Consider the following 14,894-nt stretch of genomic DNA (forward strand, 5'->3'; position numbering starts at 1 on the left):
GTTCCAATCTTCCAAGACAATGCGCATAATATACTCTGTGTAGATGTTAAAGAGTAATGGCGATAAGATGCATCTTTGTCGTACACCGGCCTCAGTCTTGAATTCGCTTGAAAGGGTATCATCCACTCGTACCGCTGCAGTACCGTGCTCATACAACCTTCTCAATAGAACTATTAAATGGGATGGTACACCCATTTCCGCAAGTATCTTCCAAAGGTGTGTCCATATGACCGTGTCAAATGCTTTGCGAAAGTCCACAAAGCAGATGTAAAGGGTTGTATTGAATTCTCTGGCCTTCTCAATAATCTGACGCAGTATAAGAATTTGTTCCCGAGTGCCTCTTCCCTTAACAAATCCGGCTTGCTCGGGTGCAATCTGCCTTGAGAGGTAGGCCAACAGCCTTGTATTAATTATGTGGAGCATCACCTTACTTGCATGAGATATCAAGGATATGAGTCGGTAGTTGATGCATTTCTTGGTGGACCCTTTTTTGTGCAGTGGAATGAAAATGGATTTTGACCAATCGTCAGGCCATATTCCAGTCTCCCATATTTTACAGCAGATGGTATATAAAATATCAACTCCAGGTTCTCCCATCGCTTTGAGGACTTCTATTGGGATCTCATCACAACCTATGGCTTTATTGCATTTGAGGTCTGTAATTGCTGCTCGTACTTCATCCCGCATGATGTCGGGTTCACGGTCAAGTATGTTGTGGGGAGAACATGTGAAGCTTAGTACCAAATTATTGGAAAATAATGATTGACAATATTCCTTCCACACATTCACGATATCCTTTATCTCCGTAACCGTATTCCCAGCGGAGTCCTCAACAGCCCACGTCTTAGGTTTAAATTGGCGTGTTATGTATCGCACCTTATCATGCAGATCTTTGGTTTGATATTTGTCGGAGTGCTGTTCCAGTTCATGACATATCTTACTCAGATGGTTATTGCGGTCACGTCGGCAAGCAGCTTGTATGATAGCTGACTTGGCATTTAGCTTCGTAATGCTAGCACCACTGGCTTTAAGTTTTCGGCGCTCTTCAACCAAATGCCAGGTTTCTTCCGTCATCCAATGTTGTCGTTTTGGTAAGACTGTTTTCGGTTGTGACTCAGCAATCGCCTCCACAATATATGTTTTTGCCGAGATCCACAAGTAGTTAAGAGTCATTGTTTCCGATACCTGCTCTCCATGCGGCATGTCTGTTCTGTATCGAGGTGGTTAGTGACTTTCGATCTTTCACCTCCATTCTTCTAGCCATTTTAATTTGTCTTGCTCTTTGCAATTTCAATCGCAGGTTCCCAATGAGCAGTTGATGGTCGGAATGACAATCAGCACCGGGAAGGGTATGTGTATTGGCAATTGAACTTTTCCATCTGGTTCTCACTAATATGTAATCTATCTGATTGCGGTGGTTGCCATCAGGGGAGGTCCAGGTATATAGGCGTCTAGGATGGTGTTTGAACATCGTGTTTGCTATGGCCATGTTGTTATCGGCTGCAAACTCTATGAGTCGTTCACCCCTTGGGTTACGAACACCATGGCCATAGTTCCCAACAATATGTCGTATGCCCGTATTCATTGTGGTGTTTCCCACCTTGGCGTTAAAGTCCCCAATGATGATTAATAGCTCTCTTTTGGGGATCTTAGCTATTGAAGACTCAAGTTGACAATAGAAGTCTTCTACTTCTTCATCTTTGGCAGAACTTGTAGGAGCATAGACTTGAATTATGTTGAATGGGGTCGGTGATGCGCTAAGTTTAATGGAAATAATTCTATCATTAATTGGGTGATATCCAAGCACCGAATTTTTACATAATTTAGGGATCGCAATAGCCACACCCGAAAAGCTACTTTTATCGTTGCCGGAGAAATAGATGGTATGTTTCTCTGAGTCAAAGTGGCCGCTACCTTTCCAATGTATCTCACTGATTCCCGTGATAGTGAGTTTGCATCGCTCAAGTTCTTGTTCCAGAATATGAAGCTTTCCATCTTCAAGAAGCCCTCGAACGTTCCATGTACCTATGCGAAGATCGTTTCTTAAATTAATATTCTTTCTTCTTCTTCCAGTAGCATTTCTTCCATAGGATGCCTGGTTGCCTGCATCCTGATGGATGCAGGCAACCAGGGTGCCTGGGTGCCAGGGTGCCAGGCAGGAAATGGGTTACCGGCCATCAGGCCGGTAACCCATTTCACACCCTCAGCCCCGGAAAACTCAGGGCGCCGGTCGCTACGCGGGTTGCCAGGCGGTCTTACTCTGTCTTTAAACATACTCATCATTGCAACTCTCATGGGATAAATAATGTAGTAGGTTCCCGTTACTTTCTACATCGCGGTACTATAGCCTCAGTGGCTATACTAATCCAAGAGTGAACCGGTTCAGAACATATGGTTCTTTCGCTTCACTTCGGTACTGATGGTTACCGCTGCCCTCCATCAGGATCCAGGTTCTACGCCCCTGTAGCTTGCCTCCTCCGCTGGTTAGTCCGTACCGACAACTGTTGTCTCCGCATTCACCACCGTTGAGGTCTTCACCCGTAACCCTGGGCACGGGTTCTGCGTTATACCCCGCAGTACTGGGTCCCTGCTGAACTCCGCCATCTACACACTCCGGCTTGCTGAAGTGTAAGATGCCCACCCCCGCGACATGGACGCGCCAGACAGGACTTGCCCAAGTTAAGTCACACTCTAGTCAGGGACGTGCATTTCATATATGCCTTTAGGCATTGCCTACCTAGTTATGAAAGTATTAAATAAATACTCAATATATAATAAAAATAAAATATTAAATAATAAAGTTGATTACGTTTAATTTGCTTCCGTTATACTATAACCAAACTTGTATTGAACACCGACTCATTCAATATTTCCTTACGCTAGATACATACTACATTCGTACGGTAGGCAGTCCCAAAAATGCCTATGCGACGCAACGAGTATTTCATAGATCTTATTTAGAAAAGTATTGGTCACTGTTAAACGATATTCAGCAATGTATGGGCGACTAGGTAGGCATGCCTACTTACGATTTGTAGCGAGATAAACCGATTACCCCACATCTGTCTCACTCCCTCCATATTAGGAGTTAATGACTATTTCAGTTTTTTGTCTTCGTGAGTATCATTAGAGTAAATAGGTATATTCATTGATTAATAATTTATTTTTATTATAGTTCATTCCGTCATCCGTGACCCGTGTTAAGTTTTACTGTGATAAAAAGTTGATGTGTGATTTGTGTTTAAAATAGGTATTGGGTTTTCTTTTAATAGACCAGTACTTTTAAGAGTAATGTTCAAGCATTTTTGAGATATTTGTGTAGGTGAAAAATTACCGTTCGACCAGCCCATAACTAATGTTATTGTAATCAAAACAAGTTACAGCCCGAAAAAACGGGCAAAAGAAGCGATAAGTGAATTTATATATATATCAAGTAGGTATAATAATATTATCTAGAAAAGCTAAAGGATAGTATTAAAATTATAATATGAACTATGAAGCCGACAGCGCTGTGCTATTTTGAGGTCGTAAGTTCAAAAAAATTATATAATTTGAGTCTTTATACAAAGGTCCTCTGTGATTTGAGTTTAAAGTTCTTTTTCGAAGCCACAAACGTTTCAAAAAAATATTACTTTATTTAGAGTTTTCAATAATAATTAAAGGAATAAATATTATCATAAACGCATGAAATTTTAGGTTTGACACTAATGATTGCAGTATGGGTGTTTACCGATAGATGGCGGTAAAAATGAAAATATGTGTAATCTTAGAATTTTAATAACAAATTTTTTTGTTAAATGAACACGCATGGTTAGGCTATTGAGATATAATAAGAAAGCAGTTAAGGTATGCTTGTTCCTCGAGTGACACAAAATAAAATATTAGGTTGACCATATGGTACGGAAACTACATACTAAACACAAACAACTCCAGTATGTAGATTTCAAAACCAAGTACAGTGCTTACCTTGCTAGAATACCAATGCACGCCACTGACTCTAGTGATATTGTAAGGCAATGATATTTTGACAATTTTACTTGTCATTAGTTTATGAGTCCGTCTCTGATTGGTACAGACTAATAGCCAAAAAACAGTTCTTGGTTGGTATTTATTGTATAGTCATTATTTTTTAGTCATGTAAATTTCATGAGCTTCAAGACTGATGTGGTTCAAACGAGTACGTCATTTTATATATATCGGCTCTTATTAAAAGGGGACCTTTGAGAAGATACACCCAACTAATAAACTGGCTACCGAAAAGAACTGGCAAGAAAGTTGTGGCTACTCTTCCAAACAAAGCCGTACATACTTATAATTAATTCTATTTCTAATTACGTACTCACATCTTGTGATAAATCATTACTGAGATCAGTCTCTTCGATCATTTCTTCGTCTTTTATTATCCATTTTTCTTTTGACTGAAAACAAAAAAAATTATAAGGAACCAGACTCACTTTCTCTTAATATATAATCGTTTATACCTACGTATAGGGTTCGATTGATGATATTTTGTCTATTCTATAAAATAGCCATTTTTATTTTGATACAATTACACTAACGCGGTGCAATGACATATATACTACTATTTATAAATGAGGATACTATTACATAATGTGAAGCCTTTTTAGGTCATAAGTAAATCGTTTAAACAATTACAATCGTTTAACACAGCTTCTGTTACAGATTCCGTAACAGTAAAATAATATATTGCCGTACTTTAAGAAGGAAGCACACACACACAAGGAAGAACTCACTTTTTTTCGCGAACAGTTTTGTTTTAATAAAAGGCATAAAAAGGCATTTATTTTCTCAAAATTGATTCGTTTAGAATTCTTTTTGATGTCATTTCTAATATACTAGACACTACTACCGCTTCGGAAACAAATGGCGAAACTCTAACCGAGCTATTAAAATATTTTAGCTGCGCACATTACTGGGTCTGACTTTAACCACAAAATAAAGAGTAAGAGAGTATTAAGAGTAGTAACAGAAGCTTCACTTAGTTATACCTTTAAAAATTAGCTATTCTAAATGCCCGCAACTAAGATAAATTTTATACCGTACTCAGTTGGGTTGGATTCATAACACATCGATAATTAGTATTCGTATATTGCGATGTACTCGTACATACTATTGAGTACCTATTTAAGTACTCAGGGCTGAGGCACGCAAATAAGAGAGCAGGCACCATTTTCGCGCTACTTACCTTATAACTTGTAGCTGGAAAATCGAGGATCAATATGACAAAGCTAAACCATGTAACAACTTGCACGATGACAGAAGAAAGAATAACCTACTTACTTTGCCTAATTTTATAACTATAGGTGTAGTATATATTTTAAAATGTTACCTTTGTTTTTTTGACTTTTACGTTTGAGAAATTTATTACTGCGACAAAGAAAAGAAAATACCAATGATTAGATTCCATGCTCCCGTAGGTGTGTTTCCGTACCTAAAGCGCGGGCTTGGCTGAGAATCACCGAATTCAGGATGGCAGTTGAGCATGTGACATTGTAGTATGGAGGTAGAATTATTTGGCAATGTTCCTGAGAATACTCCGGGATGCAAGAGAGAGTTCATCACTTACCATTAATTGGCACGTACGCCCCTTTATTCTAATAATCCCATAAATAACGGTCGTGCAACTGCAGCTTGACTTCAGATGGGAGGGTGCTTTATGCGTCAATATTATTATAAAAAAGTTATTCTACTGTTATGTCATTATCGCCCGGCGCGTCCCCGTGAGCCTGCTTCAGATGGTCGCTGAGCGCGAAGGCACGCGCATAGCTGGCACCGCACAGGCCACACGCAAACTTGAGGTTGTTCTGCCGCGTGTGCACCTCCATATGCACGCGGACCGCGTACAACGATGCGAACGGTCTGCGGAAAGACACACAGTCACATTCACATAATGTCTAGAATAAGTTGTGTCGTATAGCAATCCGGCTCGAAGGACCATACCTACCAGTGAAAAGGTATTGAAAAGGAGATGGATTGATGGACAGCGAGGCCTTTTAGAGTAGAGTAATCAATATTTCTGTATCGGTTTAAAGAGCGCTGTAGAGTGGGCTACCAAAGCTTAACGTCTATTTCAATCTAATTGTGATTTTGTGTTTCAAAGATCCTGAGTGACGGGTATGCTGAGAGAAGGCTGAGCGTAACGCTTACTATTAGGTGAACGTTTTGCTCATATCAAGCGTTCCCTTTTTAAAAAACGAACAAGGAAGTAGGCAGTCTTCTTTAATTCGCATCAACACTTTGTATTCGTGCCAAATTTGCTCGATCAATCTACTCTCTTGCTTCGACTATGCTTGACATGGTAAAATTAAAAACATAAGTCTATTACTCGTCTGAGTTGGCAAAATTACTTTGAAGCGATATGTTATCTACAATGACATTATTATTTTCGTACGACAGACAGACAAGGAAATATATTCTTATATCTTAGTAATATTTTCATTGTATTTCACTTCTATCCTCTAGCCTCCTTAATGTGCTCGAATTCACAGTAGTGACTGCACTACTGTAATACATTATAATTCAAGTTTTTTCTGCAACAAGAATGTCAGACACTCATTACCGGCGGTGTGTTCTCCGTAGCGTTTACTGACTGTACGAAAGGCATACCTATTGGTTAAGTTATAATTCATAGTTTCTCAACCTTATTTTGCTCACCGCTTACTTTGAGAATATATTTTTTTCTAGAGTATTTTCGTGTATTTTTTTGCCTTTTTAGACTATATTTTTGATCTACCCACGCCCCATCTGCGCCATCTCAATGCCCCCTAATTTTCTCTGGGTCTTCTACTGCCCCCCTGAAAGTCTCAAACGCCCACAAGGGGGCGTTATCGCCCACGTTGAGAGCCTATGTTGTAGTTATATTAACAATCGTGCATACTAGCTGACCCGGCAAACATTGTTTTGCCATATAAATTATTTTTAGAGTTAGACCATTTCTTGGACATTGCAACATTACTTTATTTTTCTAAAATAAACGTAGCCTAAGTTACTCCTTATTACACCAGCTACCTACCAATAAAAGTCCCGTCGAAATAGGTCCAGCCATTTCAGAGATTAACCGGAATAAACAGACAGACAGACAGACAAAAATTGTAAAAAAAGTTATTTGGGTGTATGTACCGTATATATATAAATATGCATGTAGTAAAAAACAGTTATTTCATTATTACAAACAGACACTCCAATTTTATTTATATGTATAGATTAGTGCAGCCTAGATTTATGGCTAGAAGCGAGTGATTGACATTTGTCTAATGTCAATTTAAAAAAAATCCCAAGCGCAGGGTTACCTGTTGCATGTCTGACAGGAGAAGGGTTTGGTGTGAGAGTTCTTGTGTCCGGCGAGCTGTACCGATGTCTTGAACGACTTGGGACAGAACGGACACTTGTACGCACGAACGTCCGAATGCGTCAACAAATGATGGTTCAACACGCTGTGCGCCTTGAACCTGAAAAATTGTTATATAATTATAAAACTATTATCGTGTCTTAACAAGCAATGTAACAATTTGTACAAAGTATACAATAATATAATAAAATTAACCACAAAGAAATGATATATTAACAACAATTTTGAGATGTAGATGGTGTCAGACCAACCTTTTGAAAGCTGTATGCCTCGTACAAAATTTATCAATTGTTACCATCATCGATTATTTATATTATGTAGAAGCTAGAAAATATATTTCTTATACATCTTAGTCATTTCTTAATTTACGTTGTATTTACATTACCTTTTTTATTTAACAAACATACTTTGTTTGATGTTTTACCTTTTAAATAAAAGTTTTTAGTAAATTTTTAAACTTCACCGGTGAAAGTATTAATTTAAAAAGTATTTGTTTCCTCAATATGAATAAATAAAGTTTATCAGTTTAAATAAAAATTTAATTTTAACGCAAAAATCGAATGTAAAAAAATCATAGTTACTATTAACACGCGATTTAATCCTTTAAAAGTGTTTTATTTAAATGTGTCACACGTGAAAAAGTACAATCGAGCGTACGGGTCAAGTGCCTGGTGTTAAGTGATCAACGCTGCACACATTCTCTTGCAACACCAGAGGAATCACAGGAGCGTTGCCGGCCTTTAAGGATGGTGTACGCGGTTTTTTTGAAGGTACCCATGTCGTTACGTCCCGGAAACACCGCACAAGGAAGCGCATTCCACAGCTTCGTAGTATTCCAGATCGTGGGGATGATATCCTAATTTGTGGCGTGTCGTGCGAAGGTGGAATTCGCGGGCAGGAATCAGGTGAAACAGCTCTTCGAAACACTCCCTGTCAAACATGCGGTAGAAGACACAATGAACCGATGTCTCTATGCAACGCCAAGTGATCCAGCCGTTCACAGAGCATTGTGTCCCGGACAATTCAAGCTGCTCTGCGTTGCATGCGGTCAAATGGATCGAGCTGATACTGGATACTAGGGTGCACCAGACCAGAGATGACAGCAGTACTCCATGTGTGGCCAGACCTTTCCTGCGCTTTGTAGAGCGCTAGAATGTGGGCCGGCTTGAAGTATTGCCGTGCTCTATTAATGACCTTCTATCTATCTATAATCTTCTTCGAAGCCCATTTGGCAATCTATAATCATTACAACTACAAATCTTTACTACTCTTTAGTCGAATGGAGTCGATTCTACTCTCAGTGCATAGGTATTTTCTTCAAAAATGTAATAAATACTTACTTCTTGGGGCAATGCGGGCAGTGGTAGGGTCGGGCGCCGGTATGTGTGCGCATGTGTAGCGTGAGACAATACGCCACACGGAATGACTTCCCGCAGATCTCACACGAGTGCGGCTTCTCTCCTGGAACAATCAAACACTGGGTGCTCATGGAAAACACGAGTGGTCAACAAATGCGTTGTCAGTCTTTATGGTGGGAGGTTGACTACAATTATATATGCTGCCAATTCCTGCTTCTGCTTCGGTATATTTCGACAATATATGACATGGGTAGAATTAGTCTGGATCATGACTAAAACTAAGTTAAAATTAAAACAATCGCTGAAGTAGATAGGACAAAGAGAAAGTTTTTTTTTTATGAAAAAAGGCGAGACGAGCATGACGTTCAGCTGATGGAAATACGCCCATTATAATGTAGTGCCACTCAGGATTCTGAGCGGCACAACAATTGCGCTCGTCACCTTGAGACATAAGATGTTAAGTCTTATTTGCCCAGTAATTTTACTAGCTACGGCGCCCTTCAGACCGAAACACAGTAATGTTTACACATTACTGCTTCACGGCAGAAATAGGCGCCGTTGTGGTACCCATAACCTAGCCGGCATCCTGTGCAAAGGAGCCTCCCACTGGTTGTTTGTTTGTTTTTATTGAAACTGTTGGAGGTCGCCTAAATAAAATAGTTTTAATTTTATTGTCACAGAAACACTGAAAAAAGCTTAGAAAAAAGTATCTTAAATGCCAGTAACGTTTTTGTATTTCCTTGGTTTTGAGCCCGATTGTTCTATTATTCTACCATACCATACTACATTAAAAAAATTAAAGGAAATATTATGAGCTTAGTAATTGTAACGGTATTTGACCGTTCGGGTACAGAATTAAAAACTGCTACCTACCCGTATGAATCCTTTCATGTTTGACTTTCTCATGAGGCCTCGCGAACTTCCTGTTGCAATACAGACACTGGTATGGTAGCGACGCGTCCTGCTTACGTAATGGTGCCTGAAACAAACCCGACACTACACACTGATGAAGAAGATCAATTAACTATTTATTTAATATCACTATCTATCAATATCAATATCACATTAATGTCTTAAGCCATCTTCAGATGCAATGCAAAGATGCAATGACGTGCGTACATTTACTATGTTTCTTCACAAGGATGTTCATTTCATAGTCCTATAGTTTCGCACTGTGGAAGAACAGTGATGAACATAAATGACTTTCCTAATTCACAGATTGGGGATGGAGCGACCACCGTCAGGCTATTCAAATTATAAATTTTATAAAAAAAAAAGAAGCCGCCTGCGTTTCTCGCACCCGTTCTTCTCAGGTATGAGACATAAATTTTCGAATGGGTGGGAGTTTTCGAAGTGATGTGTGATTCCATATCTAAATTTTGAATAAATATATTTTAATTTGAATATTGAACGACAGTGTGGGCGGCGGTGATCATATAACAACAGATGACCCGTACGAGATTGTAATGGTGAGTTAATATATCAGTTTGTTGCTTGGGGAAATGTTGAAATTCGGGAGAAAACATGACGTTAAACAGAATATGCGAATATTACTCATCATAAATGCGAAAAAAGACACAATGAATCGACGTCTCTGCGCCAAGCGATCACAAAATATCCGATCTCACCACGATATCGATCACCAGGGGGAGGCTCCTTTGCACTGGATGCCGGCTAGATGATGGGTACCACAACGGCGCCTATTTCTGCCGTGAAGCAGTAATGTGTAAGCATTACTGTGTTGCGGCCTGAAGGGCGCCATTGTTAGTGAAATTACTGGGCAAATGAAACTTAACATGTCTCAAGATGACCAGCGCGATTGTAGTGCCGCTCAAAGATTTTGGGTTTTTCAAGAATGCTGAAAGGCACTGCATTGTAATGGGCAGGGCGTATCAATTACCATCAGTTGAAGGTCCTGCTCGTCTCGTCCCGTATTGGCATAATAAAAAGATTCGAGCAATTCGAGCTCTGGCTTGTACGTAGTCCAAGGCTTGAGTTAATACTGGAGTTAGCCAGGCCAGAGTTTAGAGCAATATGCCATTTATGGCTATTCTTGCCACCCATAGAGTAAGCTAGTGATCCAATTGCAAATTCTCTTGGTAAGCCGATAGGATGAAAGTTTTTTATGAAGCGTCTTGTGCCATACTCGATCAAAAGCCCTCTTATATCCAGACAAATGCCTTCTACTTTTGAACCTGTACAAATAAATAGGATTTACGACGAAGAAGCCGGCATAATATTATTCTGTATCTTGGCAGTTAAATTATAAAATTGTTTTAAGACATTTATTGTTCAATAGAGGAATTTGCAATTGATTGGAACTTACAGGCTATGTTATAAAAAATGGGTTACAAAATTGCATCTTAAAGCGTACAGTAAATACATAGTAATTAAAATAGGTTAAGAAGGTAAGTCGTCGAATCCAACTCGGATGGGCAGCGTTCGGGAAGCTCCGTAAATCTTCTCATCCCAAATACCACAGTGTTTTAAGACGAAGGTTTTCAATCAGTGTGTGTTGCCAGTGATGACTGATGACGCCGACGTGGTCGCTAACTATGGGCCTTATGAGAAAGCTCATGGTCGCTTAGAGGGCAATGGAGTGGGCTATGCTCGGAGTTTCCCTGCGAGATCGAATCAGAAATGAGGAGATCTGTAGGGGAACCAAAGTTACCGACATAGTCAAATGATTGCAAAACTTAAGTGGCAGTGGGCAGGGCACATAGTTCGACGGACAGATGGCCGTTGGGGCAGTAAAGTCCTCGAATGGCGACCACGTACCGGAAGACGCAGTATTGGCAGGCCCCCCACAAGATGGACCGACGATCTGGTCAAGATCACCGGAATACGTTGGATGAAGGCAGCGCAGGACCGACCGTCGTGGAAATCTTTGGGGGTGGCCTTTGTCCAGCAGTAGACGTCTACCGGCTGATGATGATGATGTAGGTAAGTACGGCTTATATAAATTTCTAATTTCTATTACATATTGTACTATTTATAAAAATTATAATACTAGTGGGTAGTTTTAAATCACCACCTCATCAAAATCTTACCCACGCGGGGCGGTCGACGTCAACAGTCGACGCGAGCCATGGTTGATTCACTACTCGCTTCTCAGTTACTCACAACCCACTACATAAGATTATAACATTAACAAAACGCTTACCTTTTCCGTATTATGGACATTCATGTGCATTTCCAAGTAGTCATTGGAGGGGAATATCTTGTTGCATATATCGCATGTCACCTTATTACTGTTCTCTGTGTGTGATTTCAGGTGCACCAATTTATACTCCACTGGTATTTCTTTGTCACACACGGAACAAATGAACGTCCTATCCTTGCTGTTAAGGCACTGTATTGCATTCACCGGCAGTTCTATCGGACGCGATCTAAACAAGATTTAATTTAAATAATTATTCTGCATATTAAAAGTGCGATGAAACTTTAAAGTGATTGCAATATGAGTATTATTTATGGTATTAGAAGAAAACATAGATCATTTATTTGGTATAACTATAATTTACGGCCGTTTTCTTCTCTTATCTATCAATAGCTATGTGCAGTATAGTTACGGCCATTCCCAATATACTATCAACAGATAGAAATAAATTACTACTTCTATTGTCAGTAATTAGCTGTTAATAATCTGAATCTGTCCCAATATACCCTATAAGTCGCTATCGCCTTATATTGGGACGCGTGAATTACAATTTCCAAACAAACTTCTATCTCAAGTAAGAGATAGACTGAATATTGGGACCGGCCGTTATAGACCAATGCTTTATGTCGATAGGTTATTGAAATGTAAGTAAGCGTAAAAGGATAGATTTGTCTTAACTCTAGTATGTAAAACTAAGGATAGAAAGGTTATTGAAAACGGCCGTTAGACAACCTGTATAGCCGAATAGTTAGCGATCCTACCAACTAAGCTATAGGTCCCAGGTTCGAATCCCGGTATGTGCAAGCATTTATATGATGAATATGGATGTTTTTGTTGGATGGATGTTTAAATGTATGTTCAAGTAAGTATTTTATATTAAATATATCATTGTCTTGCAACCCATAACACAGCCTATTTGCCTAATTTGAGGCAAGATAATTTGTGTTAAAAGTGTGTCAATATTATTAATTAATTTTATATTTTAATAATTTTTGTTACATCTAATTTAATTTTTTATTTCTTTAAGATTTTTACTGTAAATTGAAGGTGTGTGTTTTACTGTTAATAAAGTGTTTCTATTCTATTCTATTATTATTTATACGTCTAGGTAGACTATGTTAATCTCTATTCTAAGCAAAGCACGCACACTAATACAAAGTGACATACAAATAGCGAGTGTATGACGTAGCTTGTCACGCACACTAAAGTAATAAGCCTGGCATGTTTTGAACGGTCGTCTAACAACAAGAGGCTCTATCTACATATAAATTATCTAAGGAAGAAACCAGCTTTGAATGTACATTTGATGGTAAATAATTAACGCCGCACTGTTATTTTGCAACACACGAGGAATCACAGGAGCGTTGTTGGCGTATCGATCTGGAAGTTCATTACACTGTTTGATTGTAAATGGAAGATAGTTTCTTGAGAACCACTCTGTGGAGATACGCCATACATCCAGATGATGCGGATGATATTTAAGTTTGTGGTGTGCGTATTTATGACAGATAATATAAATTCAATAGATAAAATACACAGTGAAGAGATATATCTAAGTAACACTAACTGTGTTATAAATAAGGGCGAAGTAAAGTTAGTCTAAGTTTAAAACTTTTTGTCTTTATCTTTTCTTTTTTTTTTACGGAATAGGACGACCTTTGTCACTACCAGGGGCGTGCATTCCATATAGTCAATTAGGCAATGCTTACCATAGTAAGAACCTAAATTAGTAAACACCACTAGTGTAAAAGTAAATTTATTTCCGTTCTTCTATAACCAAATTTCTATTGACTTTTTTTATAATATTGGACGAGACGAGCAGGACGTTCAGCTGATGGTAATTGATACGTCCTGCCCATTACAATGCAGTGCCAATTACTTTTAAAAATACAAAATTGACATGTCGAGACTAAACACAACGTCAATCTCTTCGCATTATGTGTGCAACACATAAATATTTTATTATTCAGGTTGGTACTTGTATGTAGAGTGCCTACCTTGCTAAAGAAATCGGTCACTACAGAATTACATGACAGGGAGAAATAATTTTAAACTTGGAGTAACTTTACATCGCTTTTATTAATAAGACAGTAAGCGATAAAGCTATTCTCATAGTACTTAATCCATGGTGAAATGGTTGGGGATGGTAATTTTAATATACGTTCACAAAAATCGTCACCTTTTTGCTCTTAATGGTGATTTTCATTATTATATCACTAGAAATAAGGGATTGCTTGTAACTTATTCTAGTAGGCTTATTAGATACATAATAGCTTTAGGGGTAAATGTATACACTTTTATAATAAAGTCCCAGCCACTGTTCACGCATTATCTATAAATAAATTTAATTGTTTTATTAAAAAATGGCACTGTCGTAAATCCTACTACTTCACAGCTGAATATCTAAGTAATCTGACAGCCTGGGACTAGATTATGATTATTTTATAGTAATAGCAACGACAATACAATATTGTATATTTGATTAAAAAGTTTCCGAAGCGGTAGTAGCGTCTAGTATATCAGAAATGACAAAAAGAATTCTAAAGGAATTTTTAGAAATTAAAGAAAATAAATGCCTCGCCTAATACAAGGCTGTAACATATATACGGGCGAAAGACATCATATATTTTGCCCAGTTTGAAGTATTATCACGGTCTATTGACGAAAAGAACTATAATTTGTGGATGGACAGAGGTACAAATGGCGGTGCAAGAAAAGAAGAAAGCTTCGTTGGATTGGTTAGCAACAAAAGCTAACCAAAAAGTACAAAAGGCAACGGATGACGAGATAAAGGAAGCAAGAACGAAGAAAGCAGTTGTGTCTAGAAAGAAAGAAGAACGAAAGGATGATTTTGATAGGAGGCTCACTGAAGATTTCCAGTCAAACATTAAGTTCTTCTGGAAATCCATCAAAACAGCCAGAGGAAAAACATCTACCTCGGAGCTCAGTATAATCAGGAGTCAAGATGGAAACATTATAAGAGGAGAAGAATGTGTGCTAAAGAGAT

At 38.6% G+C, this 14,894-nt stretch overlaps 1 protein-coding gene across 1 annotated transcript in view; it reads right to left on the minus strand.

The window, feature by feature from the left end:
- Nucleotides 1-14,894, minus strand: part of LOC126977460 (zinc finger protein 471-like) — a 40,257-nt gene that overhangs the window by 10,664 nt on the left and 14,699 nt on the right. The window contains exons 9-14 of the mRNA XM_050826261.1: nucleotides 11,891-12,116; nucleotides 9,601-9,706; nucleotides 8,710-8,830; nucleotides 7,311-7,469; nucleotides 5,712-5,880; nucleotides 4,344-4,418 (exon numbers count right to left, since the gene is read on the minus strand). Coding sequence (XP_050682218.1) covers nucleotides 4,344-4,418; nucleotides 5,712-5,880; nucleotides 7,311-7,469; nucleotides 8,710-8,830; nucleotides 9,601-9,706; nucleotides 11,891-12,116 — 856 coding nt within the window. The remainder of the gene's footprint in view (nucleotides 1-4,343; nucleotides 4,419-5,711; nucleotides 5,881-7,310; nucleotides 7,470-8,709; nucleotides 8,831-9,600; nucleotides 9,707-11,890; nucleotides 12,117-14,894) is intronic.

The sequence above is a fragment of the Leptidea sinapis genome, chromosome 45, assembly GCF_905404315.1.
Source record: "Leptidea sinapis chromosome 45, ilLepSina1.1, whole genome shotgun sequence".
Lineage (NCBI taxonomy): Eukaryota > Metazoa > Arthropoda > Insecta > Lepidoptera > Pieridae > Leptidea > Leptidea sinapis.